The sequence below is a fragment of the Elaeis guineensis genome, chromosome 6 (assembly GCF_000442705.2).
Source record: "Elaeis guineensis isolate ETL-2024a chromosome 6, EG11, whole genome shotgun sequence".
Taxonomy (NCBI): Eukaryota; Viridiplantae; Streptophyta; class Magnoliopsida; order Arecales; family Arecaceae; genus Elaeis; species Elaeis guineensis.
This window is the reverse complement of record NC_025998.2, coordinates 118,703,003-118,718,922: the sequence shown is the minus strand read 5'-3', so window position 1 is coordinate 118,718,922 and position 15,920 is coordinate 118,703,003. Positions and strand designations below refer to the sequence as shown.

The following is a 15,920-nucleotide window of genomic DNA, read 5'->3' as shown; positions in this document are numbered from 1 at the left end:
TCATGACTGGGACCTTTTTGGGAGTTTTGTGATCCTTTTGGAGCCAAGAACATGTCTGTAACCCTTTCTAAACTCCATAAAGGCATGAAACAATCACTTCACTGAACACTATTTTGAATGGATACAAGATTGATTTTGTTATGCGAGGCTGTAAGAGACTTCCTTTTGCCATACGTGGTTGTCGAACAATCGAACAACCGTCCATCACTCTTTTGTCTGTAAGGAGTTCAAATAATTTTAAGCCTTAAATCAGACTATTAAATAATTTGTCAACTAGAGGCTATATAAAATTTACATGAAAGCCACCTTACATGTGGCACAGAACTAATCTAATATAAGTCAGTAATGTCACAAACTGGTAGGTAGTTTTAGATCAATAAGGGGCAGCACATTATTTCGAACTATAGAAGTAGATGGGGAAGATACATATGAAATGTCATAGGAATACAGAAGAACAGTGTTGGGATTGAAGGAGTGCACACCTTTCAGTCTTATGGTTTTATTAGAAAGAGCAGCTTATTGCTAGAACAGAGTTGATCCAAGTATCGCAGAAACAAGAAAAAAGAAAAATCAAATCATCGTTTATCAGATAGTATATTAGGTGCTATTCTTTTGTTAACTAGAATAACAATAATACATCTTAAAATTGAATGCAGTAGAGGAGGAACAAGGAGAAAACGAAATGGAATAAATGAGAGTCATGGGAGGGAGCAGCTGCACTTAGACATTTTCGTAGTTCTATTCAAATGAGTTTCTTATGGACAGCAGAAAAAAACTAGGCTAAGTGTAGGTAGGGAAATGCCTTTTTTCTTCACTTCTTGCAAATCGGAAATAAATTTTAGATGAAATAGAAACACAAAATATCAATTATTTCATGTTATATGGTAAATTAGATATTAATAGTAATACTTGACAATTAGATTAATAGCCAACATTTTAAACATTGCATGCGTTGAGTTCTCAAAGCAATTGCAAAACCGTCATTTAAATGATTAAGAATATCAGATGGTTGTTTTGATGTGTGAACCAATGCGCAAATAGATTATTCATTGGACTAAATGTGTGCTTTTTATTTGCATGCGTGGTAAAATGACTCAATGACTCGGCACCCAGTATCTTCTTAGAGGGCTACATGAACTCTTTAGCCGATATTCCCGAAAACCTTGCTGAGCAACAAGTTTCACTTGTTTAAAAAGAGTCAAGTGCGGCCTCGGTGCATGTTAATAGTATTTAGTATCAAATACTATTAAAAGCATCTTAATCTATCTCTCTATATAAAATGGATTTCTGGTTTACAGTTTTAACAGATACTCTTTATTGTTTGGATCAATTAAATGTTAATTTACATTTGAACAAATCTTAAATCAATCTTTAAATTAAGAACTGGCATTTCATTCAAACTTGAACCAAGCTTCATTTAATCTCAATTTAATTTCTTGTTGATTAGGATTAGCCAGCTGATGAGATAATTTTATGTTTGGCTCCATTTAAAATTAAACTCAACTTGAGAGACATGTCTCATCAGCTGGAAAGATCGATGAAGGGTCATGTTTGATCGGTTTGGAAGGGAAGCCGGAGAAGATAAGGTAAAATACCACATCTGGAAGTCCGGTGGAACTTTCTCATCGCCGGTCAAAAGATCCGTATCTTGTTTTCTCTCGAAGATGCACCTACCCGCCCGGGCAACATTGCATAGCTGACACTTGGAACTTTCTTGATCCATTACTTTGGTATGGTGTAAATTGATGCTTTTAAGTGTGTTTGGTTCATGACAGGAATCGAAATAGAAATTAAAATCGATTGGAATGAAAATTAGAAAGGCTATATCTCCTAAATCATTTGGTTGATGATCAAAATTAAAATTAAAATTAAATGATTCCATTATTGCTGTTTAATTCATTTAAATATACGAATGGAATCAACTTTTATTTTAAGTACATCTCTGATTGTTTTGAAACGAGCCTCAATGCTCTTGAGTTTGAGTCCTACTTTGCCAGGCTCAAGATTAAGTGAGCTCAGCAACAACCCAACAAAATTTATTCGTCCCCAAAATCCTAAGAAAAATCTCCATCACTCGTCTCTCTCCCTAACCCTACTGTTGAAGCCAAATAGCGATCATGTCCTCCATCTATTACCGCTCCCTCCTGCTACGCCACTTCCACGCCTTCCCGGCCACCACCTTGCCGCCGTCCCAAGTCCCGCCTGCGCAAGGAGTTCAGCTGAACCTCCGGTTGGGTTACCTCCAGGCCATTCCAACCTTTGTTGCCCAGAGATTGATGTGGATTAGTTGGAGTTAATTTTATAATAAAAGCGAACCGCTCCAAAGGTTGGACGTTCAGTGCATGGGAGGTGACTGGAAGTAAAAAGTGGGGTAGAAGAAATGATTTGAAGCAAAGGCGGGCGGTGACGGTACCTGCAGTTGGAGTATGACGTGAGGATGATGACGTCTGCGTCTGAACGTTCGGAACGTTGGAGAATTTGGTCGTCTATGTGCCACCACTAGCATAAAATTCGTATGCGGGAGCTCGGATGTGCCGTCGACTATTTAATGGGTGTCAATCAAACGGTTGAGAGGTGGATTTCTGTAAAGTTCTTTAGACGTTTCGCCATTTGATTGCTGTTGGACCAGCAAGCCGTTACTTTCTAATAAGGAAATTTTTTTGTGCACCGCAGACGGTGTAAAACTGCACGTATCGTCCATAATAATTGGCTCACGCATGGATCGAAAAAAAAAAAAAATCTCTTTTGATAAACGGCCGGCTGATTGAAAGAGCATTTACGGTTCGCTGGACTTAATTGTCTAACGCATGCACCAATTTGAGATGGGTCTAAAAAAATAAAAAAAAAATGAGTCAAAAAAAAAAAAACCTATGCATAAAGCCTCATCACCATCATCCGCATGCCTCGTTATACACAATCATCCTCTTTGACATGAATCCTTTTCCAGATCTCTTCCTAGCTACCACCACTATACTTGCCACTCTCCTCACCCCCCGTATCTCTCTACTCTCTTCGTGAGCTCACCTCTGCCCGCCGTCGTATCCGCCACCTCTCTTTCGGCCCTCGGCTACCATTTCCATACTATCAGAGCTTCAGCTCGAAGCCTCTTGATGGTGTCGGTGAATGTGAGTGCAACGGTAGTGGCTGAGTCATCGAGGCAAAGCTCTTGTTATGAGCTCCAATTAGAGAAATATGAGAGCGATCAGATTTTTGTTTTATCTTATTTCACTGAAATAAGATTTTGAATCTGTTGGCAAAGTTCGGATTGGGTTATGGGGAATGAGTCATTCTCATTCTGTCCTAAAATCGAAATCGAAGTAGAACTCTTTCCAATCAAATAACTGAAATGGAAATCGTCCATCTTCATTCCCATTCCAGACCCCAACACTTCCAACTAAACAACCCCTTAGTTTAATTGATTAGCCTATTTAAAATTTTATGAGCCATGATCTGAATCTTGTGATCTAGATGAAAATGGTGCTAAAGAATTCAATTCTCATGCTGGGATCAGGATTGGGCACAAGCATAAGATTTTGAATCCATATTATAGATTATGCAGTCCTCAGAATAATAGCTAGGGCGCAACTTCATCATGTTATTTATATATCAAATTATGCTGCAGTCCAATTTCTATAATTTATCTGAGCATTTGCTTTTTAAGAATTATTCCCCCAACACGCAAACTAAAAGCCTGTGACCTCGTACCATAATGTTCCGGCAAAATTTTGTTTGAGGTCTGATACTGGTATTTGAAATATTGATTAATTAATATAGATAGAAGAAAGAGGCATATATTCATATGTTTACAGCTACATCAATTTTTTAAAATCTGATTTTTCTTCTAAATTATTTTACCTGATGTAGAGGTTTGGGTATTTGAATTAATAAGTTAGTACATCCATTCTTAATCCAGATATTGCAAGCTTATCGAATCTTTACACCAGAAACATTCAAATGTATTTGACTGCTTTCTCTATCTTTACCCCAGTATAAATCTTGTTGATATAGTACAAATTAATAGCTTCCCTTGCACCTATATGTTATTTTCACTTCAGGTGGTACAATCATATATCATCTTATGTGTGTACGTGTATTACGCATGCATATATAAATATATACATGTATCTGCATGTATGTATATATGCAAGCCATGTGTGTACTGATATATAATTTTGAAGTTTAAAATATATTGTAAATGTTGTATATTTGAAAGAAGATAATAATGCATTGATGACAATCAAGCTATGCTTTTGGAATTATGCGAGTTTTGGTTAGTCTACAACTAAAAGTCACACAGCCGCTGTGGTCTATGTCAGACATTGGTATGATCATGCCCAACCTCCTTCTGCTTATTTCGTTGTAACTACTTTTGATACATGTGAGGTCCTGTGGTTGCATGTTATTTGTGGATAATATTTTGGTTTATATATTCTTGACTGATATTATTGTAGTAAGCTCTGAAGACAGAAGTTGAAATTTATTTGACTCAAGTTTTTTCAGAGTTTCAGTTGTTGTTGGATGAAAGGAATTTTCTTGCATAATTTTTTCCATATTTTCTCCATACTTTGAAAAAAATTAGAAGGCAATGCCAAGGCTTACTTGGTTTGCAGTATGTGAAAGTACTAGAGTTGGTCTGCATACACAATTGGTTTAGTATAGTTTGTTGAGGTGAATATAGTAATGCTAGGATGCATGTTATTAAAAATGAACATATTAGGAGATCTTTACAATGTTGAGCTGGTGATATGGTATGATCTTGTAAATCATGCCAATGTGTTTCATCTTTTGACTTTAGAATATTTAAAAAAGAGAATGGTGTAGCCTAAGAAAATCTAGATGGGAGACGATAATTAATATTGAACAACATATGACAAATGGTTAAAAGTATTTTTGTTTCTTTCGATTAACTTTGCTGAAACTTATTTTAGAGTATTAGTCAAGGTATCCTGGAGGGTATTGATGGTGATTTATCCATTAGTCAATATTGGTAAAGTAATATGCTGTGATGTTGTAAAAACCAAAAACTATTTTCTACTTCTCAAGAAGCAAATAGTTAATGGGATGGCACAAGTGGCACGAGCGTAGAGGAACTAGCATGCAAAAAATAACATGGGTAATCAGTGTTTCTTGTCTGTTAAGAGTTGTTTCTTGCTTAAATTAGCATTTTCATTGTCCTATTATTGTGTCATGCAATCTGGAGTGCAGATATATATACGCACATATCGAATACTGAACAAATGAACGGTGTGTCATTTTTAGAAAATATGATACCCAAAAAATACACCAATATTACTTCAATGACAAATCTTGACAAAACAAACAATCATCATTCATAATCTCCTGGGGGAAAGCTACCAAAGACTAATATATCAAAAAGAATAAGGCATGCATCCATATTGGAGAGTTTTGTGTTGATGGACGTCATATTAGGTGAAAAATTTTTGAAGACTGAGATACAAGCCATCCTGCCTGTTCATTGGATCTTGACAATGTTTGAATTTAATGAAATTTATAGCTTTATATTTGAGAAATTCTATTGAAATTAAAAGATGCTATTAGGAAAAGTCCCCGAGAACTAGGATTTTTTGTTCTTTAATTGGAAACCTAATCATATTTTTTGATGGAATTTGAATTTTAGATTATTCTTACTAAATTTAATTGGGATGTAGTTTTTTTATTTATGAGGTTTATTTTCAGCTTTTTAGGTGTTGAGTCATGTAGCATGTTGTTCATAGCCAACAACCCTCCCTCTTCGAGTTTATGAAATGGTGAAAACACTAGCAATATTTCTTGAATCTTTTTCGCTTGGCATTTGTTGGTACAGAGGTGTGTTTGATACGGGTTGGCATAAAAGTGGTGTCAAGAGGTTTGCTTAGTTCTTAGTGCCGACCCCGTGCGTAGTGCGACCATGGTACATTCCTCCTAGTACAGACTGATCATCCTTTCTTTGTTATGTTTTGTCTGGTAATAGAATTATCTGTCTTGTTGTGAAATTCTTCTATTTTTTTTGAGTTTTTCTCAAAATGTTCCTTTTCTAAGTTCATACTAATTTCATAAAAAAGTAACTTTTTTTTGTGGAATTAATAGACTATCACAACTTCAGTAAATATCTCATTGATTGTTATGGAAGTTCAATGTTTTCTTATGTTTTTTTGTGCTTTCAATATTGTTTAATTCTTTTTTTTTTTTTTGCCCTTTGGTTTCTGTCATTGGGAATTTTCTCATTAGTCGTCCAAATTCTTATTGGATCATGACTTTTAACCCTTAGTGCCTCGGATCTTTGAAATATTTTGTTATAATTGGATTACTTTATAGATATAATATTTTTGCACATATAATTGTATAATTGTATTTTTATGGTGGTGCATACTCGAGTTGCTAATGAGCCGGACTTGAGCCAGCCCATCATAAGTTCATGTGTAGCATTGGACCAAAAGAAGGCATGACTGCCTTGACCCACATGTGATATTTATTTTATTTTTTCTAAGTAAAATTTGGCATGGCCTAGATTCGGGCCGAAATAACATTGCCTTTGACATTGTATTAAAATAAAATTCACTAGAAGACCATGCCTCCAATCTTCGAATCCTAACCCTATTTTATTAAAACTAACCTTGAATGCAATTGTCAATCCCCTCCATAGCTCACCACCGATTATGACATCTCCTCCACTACTCACCGTTCTCTTCTGGGCTGAACAAAATCTAGATTTGATCTATTTGATCGGCACAGATGATAAAATCAGTCGAAACAAAAATAAAAATACATGAAAAAAATTAGACTCACATTAGGAGTCATCATCTCCCTGCAATTTCTAGATGGAGCTTGAGGTAGAGAGGGTCTCCATTGTCTTCTTTTAGCTCTATTTAAGAGACGTTCCACTCTCTCCTCTGATCCACATTGAAGATCTAAGTTTTGGACAGGAATCATGTTGGAATTTGTTAAGTTTCAACCAACGATTTTCATAACCATCATGGCTTGAATGATCTTCTTTCCTATGCTGTATGGCCATGGCCGGATTTTTTTTTAGATGGGAAGGAGGGAATCTTATTTTGATTTCAAATTTTTTTTATTTTTTACTGGATTTTATTTTTTTTATTTTTTCTGTGTCAGACGGCATTGGCGGCCCCCGGACTGAGAGATCCACGGTCGTGCCATTTTGGCCCACGTGGCTGGCCAAAACCACTGTGATGAGATATCCTCCCGTATTTGTAAAAGAAGAGAAAACAAGGAAAATTGCATCACTCTCGCGCGGAAGATGCAACCCACGGCGGAGTCTCCCGCTTTTCGCACTTATTATGAGTGTAAACTAAGGGGGGGAAAATGATTCATGAAATGTAAAAAAATTATATGTACCGTTCTCCCAATCATGAGTGCGGATATTGCAGTGTGGTTCTGAAGTCAATGTCACTTACGCGGCAGCATCAGATATGGCAAAATGATGGGGCCACTATTAAACTTTTTGTAAAAAATTTTTTGTCAGAACAATGCTTTTGGCAAAAAAAACAAAAAAGATTGCAGAGCGTGTACGAAAAAGAAATGTGTGAACCCAGCTTTGTAAAGTCCTCGCGCATTCTCCAAGTCGCAGCCCCTTGCTTCCTCCCTCCATTCCTCCTCTTTCTCTCTCTCTCTTTCTCTCTCTCTGAACCCAGTGTTGCGGTCCAGTCGCCAACCTCCTCCTTTCCACCTCTTCTCTCCACATCCCCTGTTTTCCTTCCCGTTCCGAGGCATTACTGATCGCCTTCCAAGTTCAAATTTTGAGCTCCTTACTTTTGTTATTGGTCCTTCGGAGATGAGGGTATAGTTCCGTGATCTTCTGTCCTCTGAATTCGTGAAATTTTGGTTTTTTTTTTTTTTTTCACTTTCTTAACTTCTATTGTGGTGATTCTTTTTTTGGTACTCTTTTATTTGCTGGAGGTTATCGCAGAATTAAATGAGGTTTTAATTTTCGGGGTGCTTCTGATGTTGAAGACGGTACCTTTTTTTGTTTGGTTTAGGGTTTGGAGTTCCTGTTGGTACTTGGAAAAGTCGATTTTTGGGAACTTGCTGTGATCGCTGCTTTTGCCCCTTTTTTCTTTTAGCAGATCGTGCCATTTTGGTTGATGGATGCACTTGGCCTGAAACCTAATTTGTTTCTCTCATTTTTTGTAATTATGCAATGGTTGCTCTCTTCTACTCACTATAACATGATCATATGTGAAATCTGTTCATAGGACATGGATTCGGTTTTTATGTGACTTTTATGATAATTTTTCGTTTTTGTTTCATTTATTTTTTCTTTTTCGGATGTCTCTGGAGAAGTCGCTTTATTTCAGGGTTTTATTATTTACATTTTAGAGATTCTATTATCTTTATAATTTATTTTAGGAGCATGAATGTTTTTTGCTTTTTTTTTTTTTTTTTTTAATGAAAAGTGGGGGGGGGACCCACCAAAATTTATTAAGAAAAAAAAGAGAGTACAAAGGGATGCATAAGAACTTTTTGCACATCCCTCCGATTTTAGCGTCTATAACACATTTTTTGTAATTTTAACTTTTCAACAGCTAGACCGATCTTTGCTGGCTTTTCTTTGGCTAAAAATTTGCTGCGTAATGGAGAAGGCGTTCTATCACAAAACAGACTTATCCAATTTCATTCCTGTGCTTTGGACTGAGAGGCTTTGCAGAAACGGTGCCTGCCAACCGGAACAGATCCCAGACTTGGTTGGGTAGATCTTGGTCAGTTTCAGCTTTAATTTGATTCCTACTCTTGGTTTTCCTGCTTCTTTAACTAACACTATGATCTAAATTAATCAGAATTCTAGCTCGGAATATGGCTTTTCTTGTTTGGAGCATATTTTGTATACTGATTGAATAAGGGGATATCTTGTATTTCTATTTCTGTTTCCCTGAGATGGCTACTTTGTTTGATCTTTCATATTCTTAGTTCTCCATCCACAAACCTGGGGTGATGCATGTCTAACAGTAGGTGCTGGCTATATATATAGGTTCACATGCTGCACTTGGACTATTAAAGGACTCGTATCGAGTGACTATAATGGCAATTCTCAATCATTAGTACATGCAATCAATCTTTGTTCTTATTTTTTTGTGCTCTAGTGGTGATTCATATCGAAACTCAGGCAATCTATTATCCTATAAATCACTAATCTTGCTTACTCATTTTCAACAGGATAATCTTTCTAGGGGAAATACTGGGGCCATTAAAGTTCTCCAGGATGAATTCCCAGAGCCTGGAAAACTTCAATTTATATATGCTGATTTAGGAGATGCAAAAGGTGTAAACTATACATGCCTTCTAATTATCCATTTTTCTTATAAAAACTAACTGCGTATGAAAATGGACTAGAGTTTGATTCTTTAATCATTGTTCAGGTTAATCGAATATTTGCATGCATTTGATGCTGTTATGCACTTCGCAGCTGTTGCTTATGTGGGTGAAAGCACACTAGAACCTCTTAGGTACGTGCTATTTTATGTGGGTGAAATTTCTATGACGCAGACCATGTGTAGAAAGATCGAGCTGTAAAATACGGGAAGGCTAAGAAAATGGCGGAGGATATCATTTGGATTTCTCAACAGCTAGACCTCAGCAGGTCATTTATTATGATATTTGGGCTGGCCTACTCTAGAGATGCTTTAGATAATTGTAAATATAGGCCTAGTTTTGATGATTGTGTTGGTCAGACCATCCAAACAGGCCTTTAGAAAGATTTTCATGAGTGGAAGAGGGTTTTACACCTGAGTTGGTTGCAGGAGCAGTTCATTTCTTATCTTTCACATGATTTTCTGTATAACATGGTGATATGAGCTGTTCATTTCATATTTTGTTATGGATAATAAATCTAATATGTTGCATACAGTTGAGAGAGAAGATCTGAAAAACTCTTCTCCCCATCCCACTTCCTTCTCTCCTCTCGTCTCTATTCTTTTGTAGGCAGTGAGGTGTTTGGGTTGAAGGGAGAAGGTTGTGTCATAATGGTTAAGTGAAGGTGGCTTCAACAAGGTCGATAGGTCCCCGGTGATTGAAGTGGCTGGCCATGGGGCCGGCAGTGAAGATGCTAGAGGGCACTATGGAGGTGGACATGTTGATGCTGCCATATATATAGCTAGGCGCTCGTCTTGTCGATGGGAGTGGTGCTCGAGGTGGATGGCTCATTTCTTTTCTTTTTCATTTTCTTGATTTTTTTTTCTTTTTATTCCTGATTTTTTTTTTTTAAACTTATCTTATTTCTAATTAAATATGTGGTGGCTCGTCCCACCGTTTTACTTTTCTTCTCCTTCCTTCTTTTAAAGATTGTAGTTGGTGACCAGGCCCTCTTAATTGTTGCTAAAAACTACGCCCTCTTGTATTTTTTTCTTACAGACTAATGGCAAATTGAAGACCTTTCATTCCATCTCTCTTTCTGTTTGTGCTGCTGTTTCTTCCAGCGTGCTAGAAGTTGTGAAATGGCAGTCAAGAGGATCTATGCTCCCTAAAAATGCTCACCAAGCACTTAATATCGTAGGGAAGTAAGACCAATATAGATTGAATTTCACAATAAGAGGAGCAGGAATTCTAGGGATCCCCATGGGTTGATGATTGATTCATGATGCAAGCAATCGGTTCCCCAATAAGGATCAATGGAAAAGGGGCCAACAAAAGTGTTTGAAGGGACCAGTCATGATCCTAAAGACCCCCTAGGGCAATTCGGGAGATAAAAGATATGCTGTTGTTGCTGCCAATATCCAATCTGATAGAGTTGGATGGGCTAGTAAATAGTGAGCGGTCTGTTTTGCTCGAATTGGTCTGCTCGAAATGGTCTGCTCGAACAGACTGATCTGCCTAGAGCTAAAGATCCAACTTGCAAACAAAAGAGAAAACATTGAAGGCTGTTGGACTTCATCCAGTCAGGCTGAGTTCTGGTGGAATGGGTATTTGAGAATGTGAGCTATGTAGAGTACAGTAAGTAGAGAAAAAAAAAAAAAAGTGTACCCAGAGGTCTCTCAGATTTTGTTTATATAGGAGAGCAGTGTTATTAAACCCGGTCCGACCCGGTCGGTCGGACCAAAAATCGGGTGACCCAGTCAGAAGACCGGGCCGGTTATCTAATCAAACTGTTTATGCTTAAAATCCGGTTAAAACCGCATGAACCGGCCGATTGAACCGTGAACCATCTGACCTGGTCTAACCCGGTTGAGCCGTAAAATTAAAAATTAAAATTTTCTGATCTTCGAGATCGACAGTTCGACTTCCCGTCATCCCTTCGTCTGTCTTTGTTCCCGAGCTCAAACCCTAGCCTCAGCCCATCTTCCCTCGGCGACGAAATCAGCAGCGGCAGCGAAGGAGGAGAACCTCAACCGAGTCTTCTCCGTCTCCGGTGAGTAATCTGTTATCTAACTTTTTTTTTTTTCCAAATCTTCGGAGTCCGGCAGTGAATAGGACCCAGGAACGAGGAATCAGCCCCTCCGTCCGCGACCGCCCTCCTCTTACAATTTTCACATGGAATTTGTTGGTATATGACGGTACTTGGATGTGGAAGATGTATGCTTTCATAAAATGGTATATGCTATTTCTGGGATTCCTTAGGTACTTTTGCTCCAGAAGGTATGTGAAGATATTAGAACTACCAGATTCTAAGCATTCATGAGAGATCTCGACAATGTCTGAGACATGAATCTCAAGTAATCAACTAGTGCTTTAAGCTATTATTTACTCGAGAATTTGGATTGATTAACCATGAATTATAGCTGATCATGTTACTGTTGTCCTTTGGAAATGATATTCCATTTGAGTTGTATTGTATCGATGATCAAATTTGTATTCTGCTCGCCCCCTCCCCTCCGGACCTCCCTCTGCCTCTTTCTTCTCCGCTCGGCCGCCTTCCCCCTCCGCCTCCTCCTCCTCCGCCGTCTGGGAATCCGCCGTCCGCCTCCTCTTCCTCCGCTCGACCCCCTCCCCCCTCTGCCTCCTCCTCCGTCGGCTCCTTCCCCCCTCCGCCATCTCCTCCTCCTCCGTACGCTCGACTCCCTCCCCCCTCTGCCCCCTTTCCCCTCTGCCTCCTCCTCCCTCGGCTCCCTCCCCCCTCCGCCGCCTCCTCCTCCTCCTCCGTACGCTCGACCCCCTCCCCCCTCGGCCTCCTCTTCCGCTCCGTTCCCTCCCCCCTCCACCTCCTCCTCCTCCTCCGTACGCTCCCCCCTCTGCCTCCTCCGCTCGGCTCCCTCCTCCCTTCGCATCCTCCTCTTCCTCCTCCTCCATATGGCCGTCCGCCTTCCTCCCCCTTCCACCTCCTCCTCCTCCGTATACAGCCGCGGACATGGCGAAAAATTTTTTTTTTTTAAATGCTGTGACAGTGTGAGTGTGTGACTGTCTGCGAACACGAAGAATTTTTTTTTTTTTTTAAATACTGTGTGACTGACTGCAGTGTCACAGTAATACTAGACACCACAGTACAGTAAACACCCGTGAACATGAAGAATTTTTTTTTTAATGATGCTATGCTGATTGATACAGTAAATATTAAATATTATTTTTTTAATTTCTGTAATCTGTGATCACCGTAAGTTTGACTCTATAGGATCATGGGAAAAAAAAATTGGATAAAAATGAAAGAAGATGTCGATGACTTGATCTTGTTATTTATTTATTTTATCTTCTACTTATAAATTATAGCTTAATTTAATTTTCTTTGCAGATTAAGAATGGCCTCTGTTGAGGGAAGTATGCCATCCATGGATGATTCAAGTAATACTTCATCCACTCAAATAACTGGGGTTAGAGGTAAAAGTGATCCTGCATGGAATCATTGTAGAGAAGCTCCTGAACTTAGTGGTAATACCAAAAGGATGAAGTTGGCATGCTTGTATTGTGGAAAGTCATTTGCTGGTGGTAGGATCAATCGCTTCAAACAACATCTTGCAGGAGTAAAAGGAGAAGTAGAACCATGTCGCAAGGTGCCGGCGGATATTCGCCATCAAATGATACAAAATATTCAAGCTATTAGTGAGAAGAAGAAAAGAACAAAGGAAATGGGTGAAGATTACAATCCCTTTAGTGCAAGGCATAAGGAACATGAGGAACAAGTATATTATAGACAATTAGGTAAAGATGATGACAGACAAGAAATTTCTCCCTCATCAAACAAGTCTATGGGTAATACAAGAGGTAAAAATATAGAAGGTGAAAAAGGAAAACAACTAGGAACAATTGGAAATTATTTCATGCCAAGAACAACTCCTGGTGCTCAACCAACTATAAAAAGCTTGTTGCAAAACAAAGAAGCAGTTGAAAGGTGTGATCTTGCAGTGGCAAAATGGATGATAGATGCATGTGTGCCATTTAATGCTGTCAACTCTAAGTATTATCAGTGCATGATAGATGCCATAGCTAGTATGGGGCCTGGTTACAAAGCTCCAAATTTTCATTCTGTTCGTGGTTATTTGTTAACCAAGAATGTTGATGAGGTGAAAAAGTATGTTGAAAGCTTTCATACTACATGGAAGAAAACAGGATGCACAATCATGGCTGATGGATAGACAGATCAGTGTAGGAGAACTTTGATTAATTTTTTAGTTTATTGTCCTAGAGGGACCGTATTTTTGAAAAGCGTGGATGCTTCAGATACCTCAAAGACAGCTGATATGTTGTACAAGTTGTTCAAAGAAATTGTCATGTCCATTGGTTTTGAAAATGTGGTTCATGTAGTGACTGATAATGCTGCAAACTATGTTGCTGTTGGTAAAAAATTGGAGCAAGACTTTTCTACACTTTTTTGGTCACCATGTGCTACTCATTGTCTTAATCTCATCATGCAAGACATTGGCAAGTTAGTTTCAGTGAAGAACACCGTAGTCCATGCTGCAGGTATCACAAAATATATTTATAATCATTGTTATCCTTTATATTTGATGAAAAAATTTACTGATGGAAAGGAGATAATTCGTTCGGCACCTACATGTTTTGCTACCAATTTTATTGCTTTACAAAGCATATTGGGCCACAAAGATGCATTAAGAGCAATGGTGACTTCTAGAGAGTGGACAACTTCAGCTTATGCTAAGGATAGTAAAGAAAAAAAGCTCACCGATGATGTGCTTAATTCTCTTTTTTGGAATGAATGTGCAACCATTGTTAAACTAACAGAGCCTTTAATTCGAGTTTTGAGGATTGTTGACAGTAATGATAGACCTTCAATGGGTTACTTGTATCATGCTATGCATTAAGCTAGAGATGAAATGATCCAGAGATTTAGAAGGAGAAAGATTGTAGTTGAACCTTATTTGAGAATAGTTGATTCTCGGTGGGATTTGCAATTACACCAAAATCTTCATGCAACTGGGTTTTGGTTGAATCCCTGTTTTCAATATGACTCAAAACTTATGGATAAACATCCTCATAGTGTTTCTGGACTCTTAGATGTCATAGAGAGATATTCATTTGGTAATCCAACCTTGCAGGGGAACTTAACTAATGAGATGAGGTTATTTAGAAATGCAGAAAATGACTTTGGATGCTCATCGGCTATAAATGATCGAAGTCGCTTGGCTCCAGGTAAGCTTGTTCCTTAGTTATGTTCTTATGCTTTCATTAGTTTCATTGATATAAAGTTTTTTCAATTACATTCTATTTTAACAAATACAATATTTTGTATCTAGATGAATGGTGGGTCACCTATGAAAGTTGTGCACCTAATTTGCAAAAGTTAGCTATTCGTATTTTAAGCCAAACTTGTAGTGCGTCCGGGTGCGAGAGAAATTGGAGCATCTTCGAACATATTCATTCTAAAAAGAGAAATAGGTTAGAGCATCAAAGGCTTAATGATCTAGTATTTGTGCACTATAATTTGAGACTACAACAAAGGTAATTTTATTATGAATGATATCCAATTGCTTGTATTTATTTCTTGTTATTTAATTTTCAAACTAACAAATATTAAATACAAGTTTTATTTCAAAGGTCGTAACTATGATCCTATTAACTTTGAATTGTTTTGTGATAATGATGCGTGGATATTAGTCGATGAGCCATCGGAGTTAACTAGTGAGGAATTAGAAACTTTTCACCGTGAATTGGCATCATGTTCTATTCAAGAAAATAATAATAATGGTGAGCGAATTATTTTATTATATAGTTTATGAATAAAATATTATTATAATTTTATTACATATGATTTTTCTTTTTAACTTTTTGTTAAATTTGTGATTTTGTAGATATATTGAACTTGGAAGATTTGGATGGTGATGATGGTGAAAATGATGGAAATGATGCGAATAGGAGAGAAGATGGAGGAGATGAGAACATTGCAACTCAAGAAGATGTTTTTGCAAATATTGACATAAATTTCAGTCTATTAGCTTGAATTTTTATGTTGTGTACTTGTTTATCACTTTTAACTTTTTTTTTTTAAATATTGAAGTGAAATGTCGTACATTATTATGTACTTGTTTGTTAAAACTTTTTATTTTGCTAGCAGATGTGGATGGTTATGTTTTAAACTACTAGTTATTATACATTTATAACTTTATACCATTAAATCTTTATATTCATCAATATTTTAGTCTAATTATTTGTATTTATAGGATTACAGTTTTGTTTCATTTGTATTTTGATACTTGTAGCATTGAAATATATATTATCAGGACTATTATTGTATTTCTGGATATAAACAGGTTATTAAATTTTGGATTTTATGGTTTGTGCATTGACCCGTCGGTTCAACCGTTGACCCGACGGTTGGACCGCTGACCCACTAACCCGGTGCCTTATCCGGGTCAAAGCCCGGGTCGGATTTAATAACTTTGTAGGAGAGTGGGTATAGAGCGGATGCTAGAAAAGAGGGGGCACACTGCAACCATCGAACGTGCAATAATTATCTAGATACATAATAATTATCCAAACATACGGAATGAGTTGTAACCATCTTGCAATGTGCCTCGTGAGTG

At 37.6% G+C, this 15,920-nt stretch overlaps 1 protein-coding gene and 1 long non-coding RNA gene across 4 annotated transcripts; both read left to right on the top strand.

Annotated features, from left to right (window-relative positions):
* Positions 1 to 7,560: 7,560 nt before the first annotated feature.
* On the top strand, positions 7,561 to 10,394 carry LOC105032041 (uncharacterized). 3 transcript variants are annotated; one of them, XR_012142175.1, is made up of 4 exons: positions 7,561 to 7,798; positions 8,544 to 8,717; positions 8,987 to 9,056; positions 9,172 to 10,394. It is a non-coding gene; the product is annotated as an uncharacterized lncRNA (long non-coding RNA). The 3 variants fall into 3 exon arrangements; XR_829723.4 differs by lacking the exon at positions 8,987 to 9,056 and having other exon boundaries at positions 7,564 to 7,798; positions 9,172 to 9,277; positions 9,375 to 10,394; XR_829722.4 differs by lacking the exon at positions 8,987 to 9,056 and having other exon boundaries at positions 7,568 to 7,798.
* Positions 10,395 to 12,602: 2,208 nt separating this feature from the next.
* LOC140858366 (uncharacterized) lies at positions 12,603 to 15,318 on the top strand. Its single transcript, XM_073258752.1, has 2 exons — positions 12,603 to 15,084; positions 15,189 to 15,318. The coding sequence occupies exon 1, from the start codon at positions 12,681 to 12,683 to the stop codon at positions 13,512 to 13,514; it is 834 nt and encodes a 277-aa protein (XP_073114853.1). The 5' UTR covers positions 12,603 to 12,680; the 3' UTR covers positions 13,515 to 15,084; positions 15,189 to 15,318.
* The last annotated feature ends 602 nt before the right edge of the window (positions 15,319 to 15,920 follow it).